At 40.9% G+C, this 24736-nt stretch overlaps 1 protein-coding gene and 1 non-coding gene across 3 annotated transcripts in view; both read right to left on the minus strand.

Annotated features, from left to right (window-relative positions):
- Window positions 1-24736, minus strand: part of CTNNAL1 (catenin alpha like 1) — a 270763-nt gene that overhangs the window by 107536 nt on the left and 138491 nt on the right. Inside the window, exons 4-7 of one of the 2 annotated variants that reach the window (XM_040353515.1) lie at window positions 23286-23405; window positions 22848-22937; window positions 11093-11263; window positions 5743-5943 (exon numbers count right to left, since the gene is read on the minus strand). In XM_040353515.1, coding sequence (XP_040209449.1) covers window positions 5743-5943; window positions 11093-11263; window positions 22848-22937; window positions 23286-23405 — 582 coding nt within the window. The remainder of the gene's footprint in view (window positions 1-5742; window positions 5944-11092; window positions 11264-22847; window positions 22938-23285; window positions 23406-24736) is intronic. The other variant, XM_040353516.1, reaches the window with a different exon arrangement.
- Window positions 10827-10996, minus strand: LOC120942145. Its single transcript, XR_005749932.1, has one exon. It is a non-coding gene; the product is annotated as a U1 spliceosomal RNA (small nuclear RNA).

The raw sequence follows: 24736 nt of genomic DNA on the forward strand, positions 1-24736 counted from the left end.
GAAGAAGACCCCGGAGCTAATAAATGATTTTAAAAACCTGTGTAGTGTTTATTTTTTTGACACTTTTCCTCCAGGTGAAAGGGTAGGGGTACGATGTACCCCCATACTCCTTCACATAGGGTGGGGGGCCGGGATCTGGGATCTATTAAAGGGGTGCTCCCAGATTCCGATAAGCCCCCCACCCACAGACCCCCGACAACCAATGGCCAGGGTTGATGGGAGAGGGGCCTTGTCTTCAACATGGGGGCAAGGTGCTTTTGGGTGGGGGGGTGCAGGGCCCACCCTGCCCCAAAGCACCCACCCCCCCCCATGTTGAGGGCATGCAGTCTGGTACGGCTCGGGGGATCGCTCATTCCCAGCCCCTTTCCTGACCGGCCGGGTGCTCGGACAAGGGTCTAGTATGGATTTTGGGGGGAACCTTTGCCGTTTTTTCGGCGTGGGGGTTCACCTTAAAATCCAGCTCATGAAGGGGATACCCATGCAGTTTTTTCTTTCAAAAAAATTGGCGGAGTTCCCCTTCATGCACAAGTCGTGTACAAGTCGCATGCCAAAGTCGGATCTGTTAATACGGAATCCGACTTTGATCCAACTTCAGAAAAAAAAGTAATGCGGGAACTACTTTGAAGTCGTGCCAGTATGAATAGTAGTCATTGAAAATCATGAAGAATGACTTGTCATACGATTTTGCCGTCCAAAATCGTGGTACAAGTCGTATACGTGTGAAAGGGGACCAACACAGGAATTCAAAGCTCTTCAATTGAACACAGACTGCAAAAAAATAAAAAATTTGCTGGCATACTCTATCCAAAAAAACAAACAAAAAAAACACACACTTTAATTCAAACTAAAGTTAATTATCCAGCAAAGAACACTAGAAACAATTGATAAATCTGTATTTTAAATGACTAACAGACATTCAACAATATTTGTAATTTTATAGCTTTACCTGAAAAAAAAAAATTGATTAAAAACATGCTACAACAGTTGTCGGTTACAAAGTGGCCGCAAATACTGCAAACAAGAAAATAGCTTTTCATAACAACCCGCCAGGTTCTTAATATTATTATTAATGCTATTGTAATGAGATGGAACAAGTTATTCCAGCCAATGAATGCTAGTTGATAGACTGACAGGACTGGCTTTAAATCTCCAAGCTCTATTAAAAGCATCACATTACCAACATTTGCTTGTATTCTTTGGTCTTTGGTTATGGTGAATGCACATTACGATCAAGAGTTTGCAATCTGCTAGTAAAATGTTAGACACCATAACTTGCTTCACTCCAGCAACCAAAATAGATTTAATATGGTAATGGAATTGGTCACCCTTGGTTAAAGTCTGGACAAGCCGTCTGTACTGGACTGCTAAAAAAAAAAAAAGCATACTCATATAGCCATGTCAAAAAAGTGGAATAGAGATTTTTCTTTTGAAATCACCATTATCTGGTCTGTATCGTAATACTGCATTTTCAGTACAGATGGCTCAAAACACAAAATACTTTGATGCTACAATTTGTAATTATTTGTATTCCTGCCTAAAATAAGCCCTGAAAAATGCTTAACAAAAATAAAATAAATAAAAAGATATATTTCCGATTAATGGCAAAACAATCATCCATAAAAAGAAAACACATGAAAGCGTACTTCTGAGCAAAAATGGGCCACATTTTTCAAAGTTTTTTCGATTTCTGTTCACTCAGATGTTAAGAGGCTGGTAACTGAACTTCTGAGGAACACTACACCGAGGTAATATGATCGGTGGTGTGCAAACTCTGTCTCTTGGGGTTAAAAATGTAAAGGTGACACTGCACTGAGCTGAGAGTATGGCAGTGCTACATGGATTTAGAAAACACTGACCTGAAAATTCTCCAGTTAGGAGTCCGAGTGATTCAGAAACTGGCATTCATAAAGATTCAGACAGCTGAGCAGCAGCTGTAGGGGATGGATGCCAGTATAAGAATTACAAGCAATCAGCAGGTCGGCAGCATTCCTATTCCTAAGTCCATTTAAATGCAACAATCTTGCCAAATGCAGCTTTAATGATAGATTATAGAAACTCTACTAAAATGCAATTTGAAGGCTTTCTACACCGCTGCTTTTATAACAGAAAAATCTCTCACTTGGGCCTCTTTCACATTGCCAGGTAGCTGCAGCCAACAGATTTTAGCAGCAAGAAACAGCAGCTGGAATGACCGGGGGATAGGACCACAAATGGCCACTCCAGCGGCCATTACCGTTTGCATGTAGCCGCATATAGGGACAAATGTCAGACTGAATGCAACCAATGGCATCTAGGCTTGGACAGTCATCCATAACCACAGCTATCTGGTCTGTGAAAAGCAGCGGATGCGGTTAGACCACCATTACGTTTATGAATAGGCTGAGCAGCCATTTCCGTTTGTCATTTCAGACAAAACAATCTGCTTATTCTTGCCGCTGAAATCCGGTGGTCGCAAATAACCGACCCTGTGACTGTGGCCTTAAACTTGCAGTCAACAAAGAAACTGATTTTGGTAAACCTCCTATATGTGCAGCACATGAAAGATTCAGAAAAACTGTATTCTAGGTTTCGTTTCTTTAAAAAATAACCTTCTGTTAGCTCCTTCTTGATGCAAGATGAATTGCCCCTGCATGGGCATGCTACTTTGTGCTCTTTTGTGACTATTTAACTCTCTTGTTATATTTTGCACTTCTGCAACATTCTGCTCGAATAAAGTTTATTTGGTATCAACTCTGAATTTTGCACATTCAACTGTAAATATTCTGGAAAATTTGTGAAATTTTCACTACAGTTCGACACTATTAGACTATCTGTAAAAAGCCAGATTTTTTTTTTTTTTTTTAAATAATTGATCCTCCAGAAAGAGTTTATTGGTCACAGAGTTCTAATAAAATGGCAATGAGTTTCAGGAGTTCAAAAAGCCTCCTTCACCTGAGCCAATAATTCCTGCCTAAAATTTGGTGTTGGGGGCTTTGGTGCTTAACATTTTTATTTTTTTACCCAATGCATAAAAAGTAAAAAAAATAAAAATACAAAAAAACCTGTCTTTAGAACCACTTTAACCACTTCAGCCCCTTTTCTGACCAGAGCAATTTTTACAATTTGGCACTGCGTCGCTTTAACTGAGAATGGCGCGGCCATTCAGTGCTGTACCCAAACAAAGTTTTCGTCCTTTTTTCCCCATATAGCTTTCTTTTGGTGGTATTTGATCACCTCTGCGGTTTTTATTTTTTTTGCACTATAAAAACAAAAAAAAAGAAGAGCGACAATTAAAAAAAAAAAATTATTATTTTGCGAAAATAAATATCCCCCAATTAAAAAAAAATAAAAAAAACGTTAGCCCAATATGTAGTCTTACACATATTTTTGTTTAAAAAACAAAACAAAAAAAACGAATGGCATTTTTATTAAATTTTTTACTAGTAATGGCAGTGATCTGCGATTTTTTGCGTTATTGCAGTGGACAGATCAGACACTTTTGACACATTTTTGGGACCGTTGACATTTATAGAGCTATAAAAATGCACCGATTACTGTATAAATGTCACTGGCAGGGATGGAGTTAACACTAGGGGCAATCAAAGTGCCAACTGTGTATTCTCTCACTGTGTTCTAACTGTGTGGGGATGGAACCAACTAGGAGAGATGACAGATGTTGTTCCTACTTTGTAGAAACACACTTTGTAGAAACACACTTTGTAGAAACACACTTTGTAGAAACACACTTTGTAGAAACACACTTTGTAGAAACACCCCTCTGACAGCACAGGGATTTACACCTTTACACACAAATCCCCATGCTTCCTCTCGTGCACGCTCTCATGCCTGCCGGCCACGCGCTTTGTGTCCCCCACTATGCAACGGGCGTGCGCGTGAGTCCGGCGGCACTCGTGCGCCCTCTGGTGGCTCTCCTGGACGAAGTCGTACATGTACGGGATTTCGTCCAGGAGAGAAATTCTGCCACAGTATATCTGCATGAGCCCGTCTGGAACCGATTAAAGTATATGTGATCCCTTACCTCATGAAACAATCCACTCAGTAAAAAAAAAAAAACCATTGATTATATATATATTATGATTGTATAGCAGCCTTTTTTATTTTTTTATAAATGCCAGTGTGCATGGACCCTTACAAAGAGAGGTTAAAAAAGAGATTATATATATATATATATATATATATATATATATATATATATATATATATATATATATATATATATATATATATATATATATATATATATATATATATATTATATATATATATATATACACACACATACACACACACACACACACACATATACACAATATATATATATATATATATATATATATATATATATATATATATATATATATATATATATATACATATATATACACACACACACACACACACACATACATATAAAATTATAAATACTTTTTTATCCTCTCTTTAATAAGGGTCCATGCACACTGGCATTTTTAAAAAATAAAAAAAATAAAAAAGGCTGCTTCTATAGGAAATTGGCATTTTGCCTGTAGAAGCAGCTCAATGTTCTCCTATGTGCCCATACATATTAGGACATTTAGAGGCAGAAAAGAGAAACTTTCTGGTTTGCATTCGAAGGGAGTTTTCTGGGAGAAAAAGAAAAATCACTAAAGGCTCCTAAACGCGTGTAAAAAATTCTCTGAGCGCATTTTTTTCTGCCAAAATAACTGGTGTTTTATTTTAAAGCCCCGTGTTTAGACCTCAGGTGATGACATAACCTCTGTTATCAGCTGCATAAGGGTCTTAGAGCTGGGGGTAGAGCAACAGCAGTACACTGCCCATCCCAGAAAATGTCAGGGGGTCCATGTCGGCTCAAGTCTGACCATTGGATGACAGGCAGGCTGTCGTTACAGCACAGCCACCCCACTGTTTACAAAGCCCCCCATCAGCTCTCAGAACAATACTAATCCCCTTCCTTTCCACCAATGCCAGAACCCACTTACACCCTTACCAATGCCTGCCGCTACACACCTTAGTCAGTTAAAACTGTGTTTACTTCCCAAACTATTTCAACAATAAAATACCATATAATGAAATGTAACTTCTATTAAAAAAAAAAAAAAAACAAGTAAAAAAAAAAACTAACACAACAACCTTTTTTTTATCTATAGGTTCTAACCATTCACGCAACTAAAGGCATCGGTTACTGGTTAAAATTTTAGGAATAGCTATAAATGTCCAGTCTGGGCACAGGTGCACTTTAAAAAAAATTCCAACCGCTTATCGCTGCAATAGTAGTAGCATAGTAACCCCTATGGTGGCTCTTACTCGCTATTCAAGAGCTGCAGCCTCATTACTTCTTGGCATTAAACATTTATGGGAGTGTCAGAAGCCTAGGCCCTTTGTGACTTGACAAGTTTCCTTCCTACATCCCTTATGGCACTAGAGGGATAAGGCAGTGATGTAGAGGTCATGAAAAGGGATAAAAAAGAGAAAGGACCATGGCATCCAGCAAGGTGAAGGAAACACAGGCATCTGGCACTACCGATAGTGTGAAATACCAAGTGGTTTTACAAAGGTTGCACCACTGGAATGGAGGGAAGGAATGAGGCATGGGCTCAGAGCTCAACTCAAAATGCACTGCTGCCCATTGCACCTATATAGGTACTTTAAAACAAATCCTGTTGCCTCGAAAATGTAAACGTTAAAGCAGAATGGATGATTTTGCAGAATATAAAAAGATTTACTTTGTTAAAAAGCTCTTACAGCTTGTATCCACACTGAAACCAGCTGCTCTAGTTCCAATTTGGCCTGGTTAGATAGTTCCAGAATGCGTTCTCTGTTTTCATGGCTGGTGTAAGCAGAGTCTGTGAAATCTTCTGTATGTTCCAATATAACTTCTAACATTGTGGAAAGATTTTCCTTTGACAGGAAATATAGGTTATCACGGAGTCCTTCGACTTTACTCTAAAAAGAAATAAACATAGAACAATTAAAATACAAAACCATATTAATAAATTATGAAAGACCACCAAATGCAAAAGCAGTATATAAAGTAGTATGTCCCAAACCTTTTTTGGCTATAATTTTCTGGCCACAGGAGTGCATTTACTTTTGCTCTCCTGTGACCCAGAATCAGCTGACAGTGGGCTAAGGCGATCATGCAATTGCTCAGTTTTTGGGTTTAGAGGTGATGGGGGATAATAGGGCGAGTATGAAGGTGTTTTTATTTTTTTATTAGCCCCATACACCTTTACAGACATGAGAAAACAGCAGCATAGCAAAAATTGCTTTACCAGCAGACACATTTTCAGCCTGCATTAATAAAGGGCACTGCAAACAGTCACACTAAGGATTTTCAGTTTTTCTTTATTAACCATCAATGAATGTACCTCCAAAATTCCAGTGTTTATAAACTTGTCTATTTTGCTGTCACGTTATTAGAACAATCCATTTAACTTAGAATGACTATCAATGTTTGAATGCAAACATTAGTGTAAAATTGAATTAAGTGGCCATCTCCCTTTTACCTCTTTAACCACCTCTAGTCCAGACACTTTCACCCCCTTCCAGTCCAGGCCATTTTTTTACGGCTCAACGCGGTCACTTGCCGACCGCAATATGTTTATTTTTCTTTTCAGCTGGCGACTGCCTTTCTCATAAAAGCTCTCCAAGAAGCTCATGAGATACTGGAACACTTTCAAAAGTGGCGGGATGGAACATCCCCCACACCAACCACCGGCACACCCTAGAAAAGATCTGACAATGCAGCCAGCTGGTCACAGAGGCGATCAAAGACTAGATAGTCTTTGATCGCCTCTATGGCCCTGGATGACCGGAGCAATGTCATGACATAATTTCCAGTCCAGACGCTTTTATTTTTTTAAGCAAAATATTTTGCTTTTAAAAAAGGTAAAAGGAGAGATTTGGGGTCTTTTTTGACCCCAGATCTCTCCATAAAGAGGACCGGATATCCTTATTTCTATTACAAGGGATGTTTACTTTCCTTGTAATAGGAATAAAAGTAAATCAGAAATAAAGAAATTTAAGGAACAGTGTAAAAAAAATAAAAAAAATAAAGTTTAAATTTAAAGTGTCCCTATCCCAATGTGCTTGTATGAAGAAGCAAACGCATACTTAGGTCGCGCACACGTATCTAAACTGTGTTCACACCACACGCGAGGTATTGCTGCAAACTTTCGAGCCAGAGAAATAAATTCTAGACCTCTCTGTAACCCTAAACAGGTAATCTGTAAAAAAAAAAAAAAAATTAAAACGTCGCCTACGGAGATTTTTAAGTGCCATAGTTTGTCGCCATTCCACAAGCGTGCACAATTTTAAAATTGTGATATGTTAGTTATCTATTTACTCTGCGTAACATCATCTTTCATATTTTACAAAAAATTAGCGGTATATTTTAAGTCTTGTTTTTACATTTATTAAAGTTAATAAATTGTATTTGTGCAGCAGTTTTTCAAATGCTGCGTGACAAAAGATTGCAGAAGTCGACATTTTATTCCCTAGGGCAAGCGTCTCAAACTGGTGGCCCTCCAGCTGTTGCAAAACTACAAGTCCAATGAGGCATTGCAAGAATGACAGTTACCAGCATGACTCCCACAGGCAGAGGTATGATGGGACTTGTAGTTTTACAACAGCTGGAGGGCCACCAGTTTGAGACCCTTGCCCTAGGGTGTCTAATATGTGTGTGTATGTTTGGTGGTTAGAAGTAAGGCTTGGTCTTCAAGCGGTTAAAATGAAAATTACTGCCACTCAGTTTTACCCTATTACAAATAAATAATAATCTTCCCTCATAAATTTAGGCCAAAAAACATTTTCTGCTACATTTCTTTGTTAAAAATCACCCAAATCAGTATATATTTAGCATACACAGAGCAGGGAGTTTCCCCTTTAAGAAAAGGGAGGTGATCTGGGGTCTGAAGAATGGTGCTTAACATATAAGCCAGCAGGAGGAAGTGACGTTCGTCGGTCCTCCATTAGAAAGAGGAAGAAGCTTCCCACCCACCCTCCCCAAGTTGTAGGCGGGGAGGATGCAGTGGAGTTCGAAACGGTTGTGCAGTGTTGGGTCTCGGGAAGAGGAGGAAAAGGCTGGAAGGTTTTAGTAAAATGGTGGTACCCATATGTGGTATGGGGTTATTCGGCTACCTTTTGGTTAACAAGGGTTAACCAGGAAGGGGTAAAATGGTAGGTCACTGCAGACATGTGTACTAGAGCTGCACTATTAATCGTAAGAAAATCGCGATCTTGATTCACCCCCCCGCACGATCTCCAGGCTGGATGACCCGCGATTTTCGTTTCGGATCCAGCGTGGAACGCAAATGGCAGCGATCGAGCGGTACCGCTACTCGGATGTAGCCATAGGAAAGTCCCCGGACATCTTGCTCTACCCCACACTTCTGCACAGTAATATTGGTGAGAACAAGGGGCAAGCAGACATTTTGTTACACCCAATGGAATTTTAGCTTTCACAGTTATTTTCAACACAAAACGGAGCTTATGTGCTTAAATACAGTATATGTAAATCTGACGGACTGTTAACATGATACATTTTAAAAGCCGCAGCAAACCTTACATGCTTGCTAATGTGACAGAACACCTCTGATTTTCACATTTAGTTTAATGTGAAAATCAGAGCTGTTCTTTCACATTAGCAAGCATGTAAGGTCAGCAGGTTTGCGGCGGTTTTTAAAATTGAACATGTAAACAGTCAGATTTACATATACTGTATTTAAGCACATAAGCTCCGTTTTGTGTTGAAAATAACTTTAAATACATTTTTGAGAATCGTGATCTTCTTTTCATACAAAAGAATCACGATTCTCATTTTTCCCAGAATCGTGCAGCTCTAATGTGTACTGCCCCTTAGTCGGTGTGTTGCTACTGAGGCCCAAGTTAAATAGTTTTGTCCCAGTGACCAATTTGTGAGTCGTTGCCTCCAAGACCACCAAGATATGGAAAAGTTTGTCTAATGTTATTTAAAAATGGTAATTTATTTTAAGTTTAGAAATTGTTAAAAAATAGGCCGTAAGGCCAATTTTCACTCCACAACTTTGTCAGTCGTTTATTGGGAAATTAGGGTGGTGTTGTGGAGGTTGAAGTATATCAGGTGGGTCGGTACTGAGGATATGTCATGACTGCCCATATCATTTCTTAAGGCCCTAAAAATCCAGGACAGTACAAATACCTACCAAATGACCCCTTTTTAGAAACAAACAGTCTTTGGTATTAAGAGGCATAGCACTTTTTTGAAGTTGTAATTTAGTGTCAAATGTTTTCTTTTATAATTAAGATATTAAATAACCTAGTTACATAGAGAGGCCTAAAATCCAAAGAGCACCTTCACGCATTCCAGTGGCATAAATTATGCAGCCAATTTCCTGACTATCACAATTTTGGAGGCCCAGGAGCACCAGGATAGTGGAAAACACCCACAAAATGACCCCCATTTTGGAAAGCACGCACCGAATGGTATGTTCTGAAAGGCATAGTGAGTCTTTTGAAGACTCACCTTTTTTTGTCAAAAGTGTTTGGAATATGCAAAACAAAAATGAAACCATTATTTTACACAATGTTGGTAATTTATTAAGATATTTCTCACAAACAGCATGAGCATAGTTCGAATTACACCCCAAAACACATTCTGCGACTCCTCCCGAGTATGAGGATTCCACATGTGAGACTTTTCCTGTCACTGGACTGATCATGTACCAGATAGTGTATCATACAAATCAAACAATTGTGTCTAAACCAATGTACTGTACTAGTCGCCTCCATAGGAGCGGTCAGAGAATAGATCTTGGCGTAGCATCACCTATAGCAGTCTCAGTTCCTACAAGACAAGCAATTCTAGCCTACTGGGGGGGAAGGAGGGGGCGGTGGTTGAAGATGATGTGATTGACCACAGGTATCACATATCATCACAGGAGATCGCACAGTAGTAAATGATGCCAGGAAATTACATTGTTTACTACTGTCCATGTGATGGGATGGCTGGCAGTGATCAAATGGAACCAGGGTCACCCACAGCAGGCAAGTACAAGTATCAGTGTTGTGGTTGACGCAGTGAGCAAAGATTGCATTATTGCAGGCTCCCAAGGAGTGTGCATAATCGGTAGATTCTTGGGGGGGGGGGGGGCACGTGTATGGCCACTCGCATCAGTGTTTTTCCCGTCCAGCCAAGAGATTTTAATAGGGTAATAAACCCTGACCTTCATGTCATGGCTTGAGCCCTTTTGCCTACATGGTGCAAGCTACAGTATGTCTGTATGTCAACACTTTGCGTCAAATACCCAAAATTGTCAGGTCTTCTCTCGCTTTTCAAAATTTTGGCTCGGCTTTCTATACAGACCCAACACTACTAAACTCTTAGCGCCCCCCCTCTGCTGGACAATGGGGTTATCTTGGACTGTTATTAGATCATTCTTCCTGCTGTGTAATGCTAAAGTGAAACACATGGTCTACTCCTTTATTCTAGAAACTGAGCCCAGGGAACTTCCAAACTTTGGAGTTTCAGGACAGGAAGTGAAGGGGAATTTTTGTTGCAAAAAAAAAAACCCTGAGGCTGCATTCACACTAAAGCGTTTTGAATCGCGGGCAGATTTGTCACGAATCTGCCCACAATTTGAAAATGCCGATGTGTGAATGACAAAATTACAGAACTCACATTTGAGATGCCATTTCAATGACACCTCAAATCACGGTGCGGATCTGCCATGATTGTCGCACAATATTAACATGCTGCAATCCGCATCGTGGGAAGCATGTCGCCCAAAAAAAGTTCAGTAGCTACTTTCGGGTCGACATGCTTCTTATATTTACTTTATTTATATTTTAGAAAGGTACAATATTGATTTTTTTTTTCTCCCACTACCAAAAAATATGCAGTCGAGTTTCCCGCATTTGGGGAAATCGCAGGGGTCAGCTCAGCCAGAGTGCAATGGCTGAGCCTCGCCCTGGGAGAACCACCTTCGTGATCATGGTGTCTCCCCTGCCAGGCTTGGATAGGATATTGAAATTTTAAGTACAGTGCTGAGTATGATTTAGTATATAGATTAAAGTATCAACACAATTTAAAGATAAAAAAAAAAACATGCCTTACCTTAAACTCTTTGATTCCACTATATATACTGATAGGTGCAATTTCAGTCTCCCCATTCGGTCGTGAATCGGTTACAATTGCAATAACCTGCTCCAATGCTAGTCTCATTCTTTGGAAGACACCTTCCTTGTTAATACGTGCCGATTCACAATCGGGATGCCTTAGACAAGTCTATAAAAAGGTTTACAGTGAATTAATGAACATACACAAACTTAAATAGTCATAACTTGAATTCCTCAGATTGGGACTTTAAACTGGGCCACAAACAGTTTTCTAGTAAAAAAAAAAAAGTATTCAAAATGTATTACACATTGATAATATATAGCATGAACATGGGGATATACGCAAACAAACATATTGGGAACAGAAATGGAAACCAGCTGCAAGGAAATGCCCAGAGCTTTGTCAGACAGACAGAACGACCAGCGCGTTTCAAAAACAAAAATACAGATCTTCAGGGACATAAGGCTTGCGGGTTCCAGATTTGTGGCTTATATCCCAAATGTTGATGCTCTACCCATAAAGACGAAGAACATAACTCAAAAAAAAGAAAGCTATGTCCGTCAGAGCAGCGTACAAGCATCAGAAAATGTAAATGACCTCAGCCAGAGGTCTATATAATGTGGAATGGTCTTAATGTGTAACTTAGTGGTATAACTCCATATAGACCATAGCTATAGAGGTAGAATAGTACATTCCCCTTGATACAGGTCCAGTTGATAGAGAATGTATATCAAAAACTAAATCATCCAGAATATCGTGGGTTAAAGATGGTTGTATCCATCAGCCAGATATCTGATCGTACCTTTTGGATCTTAGTCAAAATTATGTAGCTGGTGGTGTCTGGCAAGGTAAAACAAACTTAAATAGAAATTTTTCAGTACAAAAAAACATGCTTGTTTGAGGTCGGACTCAAAAAGTATTGACGTTCGACGCAGCGAGCCAACTAGCTTTTGTTTTCTTTTTTGATGTAAATCATCCAATTGCAAGTGTAATGTATGTGCCGTTTAATACTTTTCCGATTTCTTCTAAATCTTTTGAATAAAAAAAAAAAAATCTGTAGTCACTGTAAAATCCTTTAGTGTTCATTGAGAGCTGTAGGATTTAAAGACACATGGGCTATACAGCCATCTACAGGAGGTTTTGCACACTGGTAACCCCTTTTCCACTTCCAGCATGCTTCAGTTTTGTATTGAAGTGGTGCTGAGAGCAAGACCATAAACACAGAAGGGTGGGACCCGTGTCTCTCAATTAACTCCATGAAAAAGGATTTTATGGAGTGTACAAAAATGCTAATTTTCTTTTTTGTTCTTTAAAGCGGAGGTCCGCCAAATTATTTTAATTTTATAAAGTTAACAGCTACAAATACTGCAGCTGCTGACTTTTAAAATAAGGACACATGCCTGTTGAGCGCGCACACGAAGTCAGCACCCAAAGCCAATCTCTGCCTCGGCTGCCGCCATCTTTGGTAAGGGAATCAGGATGTGAAGCCTTGCGGCTTCACTTCCTGGTTCCCTGCTGCGCAATGCCACTGGTCCCTGCTGTCTTCTGGGACCCGTGTGTCTCCTAGAAGACAGCAGGGGGGAGCCGGATGTGGCGTAGAATTGCGCAGATAATGCAGGGATCTATGCCCGGAAGTGGGTGCAAATACCTGTCTTAGACAGGTATCTGCTCCCCTCTCCCCCCTGAAAGGTGCCAAATGTGACACCGGAGGGGGCGGTAAACCGGACAGCAGAGGTTTTATTTTTGTGTGAACCTCCGCTTTAAGAGACACATGTTTTCATAAACATGCTAAATCAGTCCAACATGGGTTTGGGCAAACACAGCAAACAAAAATAGGCCAACCAAAAAAAAAGAAAAAAGAAAAACCGGGACTGCCCTTCACCGCAAATTGCTGCTAAAAGGACTTTACACCAAAAGCTAGCTTCAGCTAAGGACTGCACATCCACCTGATAAAACCTAGAGAAAGACTGAAAGTGCTGATGGCAGTCTTGCAAACTACTTTTATGGATGGTTTTCTTGCCTAAACTATTCTGTACTGCATCTATATAGACAGAGGAAACAAACATGTTGATTGCTCCAATATGGCTGCCACACGACCCCCAGACCTGTAACACACGTTGGAAGACATGCAACGATCACGTAAGCTGCAGCTAGCCTTCTGTGCCCAGCGATCACCAAGTTGTTGAAAATTCAGAATACCCTGCGAAAGTTTATACAGGACTTGTTCACTCAGGTCCATAACCTCCAAGAAGCGAAACAACGGCTCTCTGCCTTTGAGGATGAATTCTTCACCACTCAAATGAGAATCACAGACTTGGGGAAAAGAAGATCTGTAGAATATTTGGAGAACTGTGTCAGGTGGAGTTACTGGACTTGCTGAAGCTTATAGACCACAAAATGTTAGCAATGCTCTGCAGCTAAAATATATCAAGGCCTCTCTTATTCCAGTGCAATGTACACAAATAAATTAGCTTGGCCACCAAACCAAACCATGATAAGTAGGCCACCATCTCTGCTGTGGCGAAACAGCTGATACATAAAAAAGAAAAAAAAAATACATAACAAGGTTTTCAAGATTTAATCTGGGCACAATCACCCCCTCTTGGAGGAACTCAACATTGTAAAATATAAATACGTTCTAATGCAAAAATTGTTCTATAAGCAGGGAAACAAGAGTAGTAAACTACTTGCCAGAGCCCTTCATACCAAAAGGGAGAGTATGATGATGCACCATTTGCCACAATGGCCGTGTATTTTTGGAGACAAATGCTGACATAGCTTCTTAGCTCAAACAGTACTACACAAAATTGTACAACCTGCAATTCACAAAGATCTGGTCTTGCTGGCTTCACTTTCAAAAGACTGCAGAATATGATCGACATATGGGTAACTCCCCTTGAATTTATTTCACCGAGACGACTGCCAATGGGACAAACAGTATCTCACGAAAGCGAGTATACCCCTCACATTTTTGTAAAATATTTTTTCATGTGACAACACTGAAGAAATGACCCTTCGCTACAATGTAAAGTAGTGAGTGTACAGCTTGTAAAACAGTGTAAATTTGCAGTCCCCTTAAAATAACACACACAGCCATTAATGTCTAAACTGCAGGCAACAAAAGTGAGTACCCCCCCAAGTGAAAGTGCCCAATTAGCCATTTTTCCTCCCTGGTGTCATGGTCTCCGGTTTGAATGGGGAGCAGGTGTGTTAAATTAGGTGTCATCACTCTCTCATACTGGAAGTTCAATATGGCACCTCATGGCAAAGTATTATCAGAATCAGAAAAAAATGTAAATATTGCTTTACATAAAAATATGGCCTAGGCCAGTGATGGCGAAACCTTGGCTCCAATTACACAAGTATTTACACCTGTATACACAAATAGTGCTACACTTTTCTATATCCAGACACATTGCTTTTTTGTCTACTGCTATTTTTGTATTTATTTTTTGCACAGCGCAGTATATATTTTTCCATTTACATTTCCCATGATGCTCATACACTCTCCAGTGTAGTAGATCATCATGGAAAATGTAGTTCCAAAACATCTGGAGCGCCAAGGTTTGCCATCACTGGCCTAGGTTACACGGATTTCCAAGACCCTGAAACTGAGCTGCAGCACAGTGGCCAAGACCATACAGCGGTTTAACAGGACAGGGTCTGCTCGCCATAGTCGACCAAAGAAGTTGAGAGCATGTGCTTAGCATCATATACAGAGGTTGTCTTTTAAAAATAGACTTATGGGTGCTGCCAGCATTGCTGCAGAGGATGAAGGACTGGGGGGGGGTCAGCCTGTCAGTGCCCAGGCCATACGCCGCAAACTGCATCAAATTGGTCTGCATGGCTGTCATCCCAGAAGGAAGCCTCTTCTAAAGATGATGGCACAAGAAAGCTCGCAAACAGTTTGCTGAAGACAAACAGACTAAGGACATGGATTACTGGAACCATGTCCTGTGGGCTGATGAGACCAAAATAAACGTATTTGGTTCAGATGGTGACAAGCATGCGTGGCAGCAACCAGGTGAGGAGTACAAAGACAAGTGTGTCTTTCCTACAGTCAAGCATGGTGGTGGGAGGGTCATAGTCTGGGGCTGCATGAGTGCTGTCGGCACTGGTAAACTACAGTTCATTGAGGGAACCATGAATGCCAACATGTACTGTGACATAACTGAAGCAGAGCATGAGCCTCTCCCTGCGTAGACTGGGCCGCAGGGCAGTATTCTAACATAACGACCCCAAACACACCTCCAAGACTGTCTTGCTAAAGAAGCTGAGGGTAAAAGGTGATGGACTGGCCAAACATGTCTTCAGACCTCAACCCTCTTGAGCATCTTCAAATGGAAGGTGGAGAAATGCAAGGCAACCTGTAAAGCTCTGGTAAATCCCATGCCCAAGAGGGTTAAGGCAGTGCTTAAAAATAATGGTGGTCACAAAATATTGACACTTTGGGTCCAATTTGGGCATTTTCACTTAGGGGTGTACTCACGTTTGTTGCCATCAGTTTAGACATTAATGGCTGTGTGTTGAGTTATTTTGAGGGGACAACACATTTACACTGTTATACAAGCTGTACACTCACTACTTTACATTGTAGCAACATGTCATTTCTTCAGTGTTGTCACATGAAAAAAAAAAAAAATATTTTCAAAAATGTGAGGGGTGTACTCACTTTTTTAGATACTGTATCTCCCTAATTTTTATTCAGCTCCAGCCCCCTTGTAAACATAGGACTAAAGACTGCCACCTGAGCTTTCATACACACTTATTCAAGCCTACAACCTAACCAGACAAATCGTTGTCAGTGAATGCTGGCAAAAGATGCAGTTCAAGCTTCTTCATAGGGCACATACAACCAATGCCTGCATCTTTAGGACCATCAATCTCCACATGCCCAAAATGTTGTCACTTCAGGCCTACTCTGGTTCATTGTCTTTGGGGCAATGAGCTCCTCAAAAATCCAAAGCGGTAAAATGAGATCTTAGACATTTGTCCTAATGCTAAAATGTAAAATGCAGACATCCAAAAGAAAATACTATGGAGAGTGATTTACTAAAACTGGTGCACACTGAATCTGGTGCAGCTGTGTATAGTAACCAATCAGCTTCTAGGTTTTAGGCTTAATGCACACTGGACATTATAAAAAACCGCCAGTAGCATTAGCTGTAGAAAGCTGTAGTGAGTTCTTCAGCATTTTTGTAGAAGCGTTTTTCAGCATTTTTTATTTGCAAAACTATACTCCCCATAAAAGCTTATGGCTGAAAAACGCTGATAAAACGCCAAATAGCTGGGCTTTGATGTTTTTTCGAGCGTTTTTCCAGCTGAAAAACTCCTCACAAGACCCACTAGTTCTGGGGGTTTTTTTCCAGCTAGAAAACGCCATAGCCAAAAAATGCCGATAACAACCTATGTGTGCATGGTCACATAGGATAACATGCTGGGGTGGTTAAGGGAGGGCAGAAAAACATCTGAAGCCAAAAGCAGCTGTATAAACATCCAGTGTGCATGAGGTCTTATTGTCAAAGCTTAAACAAGCTAAATTTGGAAGCCGATTGGTTACTATGGAAAGCAGCATCAGATTCTGTGTGCACCAGTTTTAGTAAATCTCCCCCTCTGCATTACTTCAGATGCTAGAGACAATACACAAAAAAATCTTCAACGGGAAGGAAGGAGTAAACGCAATTAATGCCTACTTTCTGGTACATGGAATGGAATGCAAAAGCACAACTGTCACACACTTTAGGGGTCCTTATAGCAGAACTTTACCCAGAACAAAATAATGTTCTTTAGCAAGGAATACACATTCCACATTAACCTCTTCAGTCCCGGAAGGTTTTACCCCCTTACCCCTTATTTTTTGCGATACGGCACCGAATTACTTTTTTTTTTCTTTACTTTTTATTGAAAACGGTCCATGACAATGACAGTAATCAAATGCGCTCAACATGAGCACACAAAACAGTAAGGTACATTTCCCAGTATATCGCTCCTGATACACATGCTATAGAAAATATCAAAGAAGCACAAAAGTATTAATAGCAGTTTCTCAAATCCTTTAGTGGTATTGTCACGTGTTGGTTACAGCAAGGCTGGAAGAACACTAAGCATCCCACACTTTATTATACTTAGTTGGGCAACCCATGTGTTCAAAAATATGTTTTGTATAGGGTAATACCTGATTTACTAACCAAAGCTATTTATGTATAGATGGAGGTGTGGGCTGGATCCACTTGAGTGCTACAGCTAGAGCAATAAATAGTGTTGAGTAGCATGGTCCTAATATGTCTTGGCCATTGCTCCTCGTCCAGGACCCCCAACAGGCACACCAGTGGGGGAACATGGAACAGAAATTGACAAAAGACTGCAGACAACATCGCACTATAACCGGACAGAGCCACATAACATGTGCAAAATCCACCCACATGCAGGTGCACCTAGGCCAGATTCACAAATGAGATACGACGGCGTATCTCCTGATACGCCGTCGTATCTCTGTTTCTATCTATGCGACCGATTCATAGAATCAGTTACGCATAGATAGCCATAAGATCCGACAGGTGTAATTGTTTTACACTGTCGGATCTTAAGATGCAATACCGCGGCCGCCGCTGGGGGGAGTTCACGTCGTAAACCAGCGTCGGGTATGTAAATTAGGAGTTCCGGTGATCCCAGACGGTTTTTCGCGTTCGCTACGTCGCCGCTAATCTAGTTTCCCGTCGCAAAGTTAGTCGTTTTTTTTGGTGCCTTAACTTTACACAGCAATCGTATTGCTGTGTAAAGTATGGCCGTCGTTCCCGGGTCGAAATTTAAAAAATAACGTTGTTTGCGCAAGCCGTCCGGGAATACGGAATTACACTACGCGCGTCGCCATTCAAAAAAATGATGTCACGGCGCGCAAAGCACGGAGCATGCGCAGTAGGTCCGGCGCGGGAGCTCGCCTAATTTAAATGGCACACGCCCATTTAAATTGGCCCGCCTTGCGCCGGAGTAGTTTTCATCGCAATTGCTCGGTGAATCAGGCACTTGCGATGAAAAATTGCGGCGGTGTAACGTATCTACGATACGTTACGCCGCCGCTGCCCTACGTGAATCTGGCCCAATGTGACTTGCGTGCAGTCCAACTGGGGTCAGGTATGGTATGTCAGGTAGCATATAAAAGAAGGATTTATTGCAGACTTCCGGGGATAAATGGGCGGAGCATGCTTCCTCCCAGTTCTCATCAGATAAATCTGGGACAAGTTGTTGCCACTTGGTGCTCACTTCTAGTGGTGCCCCGCTAGTCGTGGCATAAAGTAAATGTAAAAACAGATTTGAGATAAGTCCCCTAGGGCCCTGAGATCTAAGCACTCCTATTAGTGGGTAGTCAGAGAAATAAGTGTCATGGGTACCAAATGAGTATGTAGCACATGTCCAAGTTGTAGATGCCTATAAAAAAGTACATTGGGGCGAATCATATTTTCTTTGCAATCCCTCAAAGAAGCCAATACATTTCCATCATAGATGCTGTCCAAAGAAACCATTCCCCTTTGCTCCCAAAACACATAGTCCACAAATTGCTTTAAATATGGGAACATTAGATTGTGGCAGAGCCTCATTAGTACCTTCACACTGTACGAGTCAATGTCAATATTGGTATATGCCCTTCCCCCAGAACAGCCAAGGGAGCCTCCAATGGCATCAACAGGTGTTTGGCACTGCATTTCTTTAATTGACAACTTTGCGGTTGTGCAACGCTGTACCCATATAAAATGTATGTATTTTCCCACAAATAGAGCTTTCTTTTGGTAGTATATATAACCACCTCTGCCTATTTTTCACGCTGTTAAAAAAAAAAAAGAACTACAATTTTGAAAAAAAATGTTTTCCTTTCTGCTATAAAACACATCCAAGAAAGAAATGTAAACAAAATGTCTTCATTGGTTTAGGCCAAAATGTATTCTGCCACATATTTTTTGGCAAAGAAAATCCCAATAAGCGAATTTTGATTGGTTGGCACAAAAGTTAGTGCGTCTACAAATTATAGGATATTTTTATGGCATTTTTTGTTTACTAGTAATGGCGGCGATCAGTGATTTTTAGCAGGACTGCGACATTGCGGCGGACAAATCGGACACCTGACACTTTTATGGGAACCAGTGACATTACAATGATCAGTGCTAAAAATATGCACTGTACTGACACTGGCAGGGAAGGGGGTGAACATTGGGGCGATCAAAGGGTTAAGTGTGTCCTAGAGGGTGCTTGCTAACTGTGGGGGATTGTCTGAATGGATGAAGACAGAGATCCATGTTCCTGCTTAGCAGGAACACAAGATCTTCTTCCCTGCCTTGTTTACATAGGCAGAACGCCGTTCTGCCTTGCTCGGGAACCATCGTGGGTGGCCGGGAGACAACGGGTCCACCGGACCCGCGGATTGGATCCCTCTCTGTCCAATCAGCACACGCACTGCCGGAGCCCACGGTGTCTATTGCACGAAATGACGTACAGGTACGTGGTTTCGTGCAATAGAGCTGACCTGCCGCAGTACATATGCAGTGGGCGGTCGGCAAGTGGTTAAACATGTGACTAAAGTGAATATGCACTGTAAATTGCCTCCAGCATTGTTTGTGTTTCTTCTTGCTGGAGGCTGACATTTTGCTCAAGCATAGAGCCCCTGAGCAGTAGTAAAGCTTTAGGCTGTCAGCAGATCGGCCTTTACATTTTCGGCACAATGCCTTAAAATACACAGCAACTGAGCATGTGCAGAGCAGGGTGAGGCAGTGTATTACTGGATTTTAAACTGCATAGGCACTTATTTTTTATGTTTTCCATTGCTATACCTGCAAAACGGGCCAGCATGAATGGATCTAGCATGTCCTAATTTTCTGACTAGAGTTCCACCTTAAGGTAAGCACTTAAATCACCTAAGCTTCTCTCCCATAAGAATTCTGTAATGTAAGGTTTAGAGGCTGCCATCTCTGCAGACAGATATTTGCCAACTCTGAAATTGGAGTTGGCAATTAAAGTAGCAATTTGGCTTCTGTTATAGAATTACCACACCAGACAGTTTGAAAGAAGACTTGGAGAAATACAAGGACACAAGCAGGGGAAGGTTCTAGGCTGTTACCGTCATGCTCTTGGAGAGAAAAACACTGGAGGCTGCTGCGGAACTATTAGCAAATTGTGAGTCAAGGACCCGTACAACAGGAATGCTCCCCTTATGTTTTGGGTATGAAATGTTGCACTGCTGAGAACTGGGGAAGCAGTTGGACCCTGAGGACTGGCAGGTGATGACACTAACCTTGTCCAAGTGCTCACGTAATGTGTTAATTCTGGAAAATGCCTATAAAGTATTGTATAGGTGGTACTACACACTGGCGAGATTGGCTCGCTTTATTCCAAATTATTCTCGGCTTTGTTTTAGGGGATGTTCCCAGGCACATATTTGGTGGTCATGTCCGTGGGCGTGCAGACTGTGGATCAGGGTATGCACTCTCCTCTGCAATCTATTTCAAATTAATATCAAAATGGACCCTTATGTGGCTCTCCTTGGTAAGCCCATTGTGGAATTAGAACGTCCAGAAAGGCAACTAGTCCAGCATCTCTTTACAGCAACTAGGTTGAAAATTGCGAGAGCATGGAAAATCCGCACACTTAGCTTTGAGGCAGTCAAAAACCGCCTGAACAATGTCATGGTTAACAAGAAACTAATGGCTGTCCTTTCTGACACGCATGACAAGTTTTAGGGTTTGGCAGCCCTCGATCACATACTACCACCCTTCTAGGTTTGACACTGCATTACTATCATTATAAGACTCCTCCTGCGCGCACCTGGTGGACCTCCTACTCCCCTCTTTTCCTCTCGCTTCTACCTCTCCTCTCGCTCTGCTCCATTTTTTTCCTCTCTGCATTCTTTTATATTGTCTTTCTTTGCTGTTAACCCTTTCTACTCCTTCTAGAGGATGCTATCCTTCAGGTTCTATTGTTGTGTATTGTACACTCATACTGCAGGTTTACACTCAGCCGGGCATGGCCTGGGTTCTAGACCATCTGGTCCTAAGGACTCTTCATTTTGCATTTTATTTGAATATACCATACAATCACGGCTCATGCTTCCCCCATGCGGGTGAGGGCTTTTGGGTCCAAATTAGCTTTGTGAGTGAGTGAAGAACTTATATAGCGCAGCACATGCGAATTAAATCGCCTCTGGGCGCTCGTTGTTCCTGTCTCTTGATATCAAAAGAGATGAGTTTTAATCTTTCTTCTAAAGGTCAAGTGATTCTCCTCCAACCGAATGCTGGTTGGTAAAGCATTCCATAGTCTGGGACCTTGAAGCGCTGTATGCTATAACAATCTATTGTATACCTGTACTGTCGGTTTGTAGGACAATAAAACTTTTGTAAAATAAATGTTGCACTGCTTGGGAGGGACAACTTAACTGAGAATGCCAAGTAAAAACTTACAAAATGTCTGCTATTAGCAGCATATGAGTAAATGACCAGAGCACTTTAACTAGTAGCAAGGAACCTCTCTTGCAATTAGAAGCAGTGGTAGAAAGATATAATTTCATGCTGGATGGCAAGAACAGAGCACAAAGTGCATGCAACACCAAATTCAACATTGTTTTACCAATTTCCTGGAAGCCAACGCCAAAGTAGTTTGGTCCATCCAATGGACCGAACTAATTAAACAGTCCTCAGTGGTAAGCCTACATGGCCTACTCATAAAATGAGCATTTTAGTAATGGTGTCACACCAAAGACTATGCAACAGCTCTGGACCCGGAAAGTGCTCCACAGCTAGCCAACACTGTACACAAGGGTTTGCAAACCACCAACCGCAGAGCCCATGGCCTGAAGTCCACATTCCAGGAAAGCACCACAATCATTCAGTTCAGTAGGGTTTAGGAACAGCCTCCAGAGTTGTTCCCAAGAAAATAGCTCACGCAGCGTGTAATGAAGGCTTGACTTCTTAAAAATAATAAGTAGGGGAAAAAATGGCTAGAACAAACCGTTACACTTTTCTAAACAGAGAAGACACCCAATCCTCTTAAAACACTAGCATGCAAGGAGTGGGAGGGGTTTGTCACTGGTAACAGTTTTTCTTTTTCTTTTTTTCCAGTAACCAAATCCTCTTGTAGGCAGCAGTAAAACCCAATTACATCTCCTATAATGAATGAGAAACAAAAGGTATTTTACTTAGATTTTGTTGCTCAGTATTGGGCATTTGATTGTAGATCAAACCGTGCTAAAATCGATTACTCTCACATCGACTAACAAATTCACACTAAATCTCCAAGTGCTCTGCAAGAATGTTACTGATCACTTCCATCACACGTTCCATCCAAGGTTGGTTTCCTCACTGTTTGATGGGTAAAGTACTCCTTTGTAGTGATATATGGTCCAAGCAGTAAGAAAACAAGGGGATTTTGCCTCTCAAGGTCTCTGAACAGCCTTCTGCGATGCTAAAGAATCCTTTCCGGACTACCACTATACTTTATTCCATTCTTTAAAGAGGGAACGTTTACTCAGTTCAATACATATCACTGTCTAGCAGCAGTGGAAATGGTTTCCCTAGCGACAAAGAATGCTATACACAGATGTTGGTGGGATGCAGGTCACAGTGTGTCAACAAACAGAACGGCACTGAAAGGGCTATTGACTTTGCAAATATTCAGACTGTACATTTATTTCAACCTAACCTCAAAGATATTCCAATCCTCTTAAAAGGATAGCCTGCAAATAATCCACATTCAGTTTGAAAGAAAATCTCACCTTGGATGCTGTGAGCAACATCATAGTACACTTTTCTAGCACAGCTCTTGCCGCTGCCATGCTTGCCTTTTTCTTCTCGCTTTTCAAGTCCTGGAAAAATAAAGTATCATATTTCACAAAAAAAAGTATAATTATATATATATATATATATATATATATATATATATTTATTACACACACACACACATACATACATATATATTAAGTTGAGCAATACAATAAGTATGATTACTGCTTTTAAATTAACTGCAAGTACAGAAAAACAAATTTCTCTCGTGCCACCAGCTCCCAGAAAGGAATGTGCAAAGTTTAAATCTTTTTACAGATGACAACATAGAAAGAAAAAACATTTTCTCCCACTCAGATTAGTCTTAGATGTTTTTCTTTAATCAGCATGTGCCTTAGGTTCCCACGACCAGTGTCAGATATAATACGTACATTTTGTCTGTCTCCAGTGAGATGGGCAAATTCCACCATTTCATTGCCAAACTGGCTAAATATCTGAACAAACTCTTGAAAGCTGCTCACTTTTTCAAGGAACTCCATAGTTGCCAGGACCTGAAAGAAAACATTTGTTTTAATTGAACCAGGCATTAAGATTAATTAAGGGGCATGAGAATGAGAGTGCATGCTTGTGCATATTTTGGAGTAGATTTACTAACCTTGATCCTGTATGCATTCACAGTTGCACAAGCAAAGTTCAGTTAGCTGGGATTCATTACACATTGCTACTTTAAAAAACATTATCCATATTTAAAATAAGGACAATCTGCTGCCAGCAAATATCCTATGTACAGTAATTTTTTTTTTTAGTAAATATTGAGGTCAGCAAATATTTATGTGCCACTGTCCATATTGCTGATTCTGTGCATGTAGAGCAGCATTAGCAGTTGGGTGGGTGTAAAAAGATGTCCGCTGCCACCTCCTGACTGCAGGCTCAGTATGGCAGAGTGCAGGGTGTAGCAAGATGGCCGATGGTTGACGAATTTGACATGGTGTCACGCTGCATACGCAGAAGATGTGGTGCGCATGTGCAGTGCGTGTGGTTTTCTGCAATAGCCGAAACACAGGAAGTGATCTGGTTTGATATTCTACCGGGTTTGACATTGTCAGTACAGGGTAAATTTTTTAACGTGAACTGTTAGACAGAGCAGTTTGGTTTGTTGCAGGCTGGTTGGCAAGTTGATCTGGGAGTTTTTCTTTGTTTTTGTCTGACATGCGTCACCCTTCCATGTGCTCCTTGCTCTTAAGGCCAGTTACGGGTTGGGGCAGTTGGCGTTTGTACCGTTAGCAAAGTCCACTGTTTTTTTTTTTTTTGCCCCATTTTAATATTTTTATACTGAAATCCAAATAAAATCAATACAAGTACATCATGTACCTAATGCTAAAGGTTACAAGGGGAAGTTTATTTATCAGTCAATGTTTGTATACTGTAAATTAGTCTGTTGTCTAAGCGGAGGGTATATTAAAAAGGTAGGTGTGATAGGTGTGTGGCAAGCCGAGATTAGGTCCTTGAGGTGAAAGCCTCAATAGGGTATAAAATTCATAAGTGACAGGTGGAACTTCATTCAAGCAGAGTATCGACACAATGTACCCGGAAGAACAGTGAAGGCTAAGAAATTAAGATATTTGTACTCACCATAAAATTATTTTCATGGAGTTCATTAAAGGACACAGGATCAGAGACATTTGAGTTATACAGTTGCCCGCCTACAGAAGAATGTAGACATTGTCCAACAATAAAAAGCCTTACCCTCAAGCTGAATCTTCCCAGCTTAAGGCCTAGGCTTCTTTTATTGTTGCAATTCTCTTACTCCCAGTGAAATACTTGACTAGGGTATTCAAAGCAGCTACAAAAGAGCTACTGACCCTCAAAGTGCATGTGCAAA

Source organism: Rana temporaria, chromosome 5 (genome assembly GCF_905171775.1).
Source record: "Rana temporaria chromosome 5, aRanTem1.1, whole genome shotgun sequence".
Classification (NCBI taxonomy): domain Eukaryota; kingdom Metazoa; phylum Chordata; class Amphibia; order Anura; family Ranidae; genus Rana; species Rana temporaria.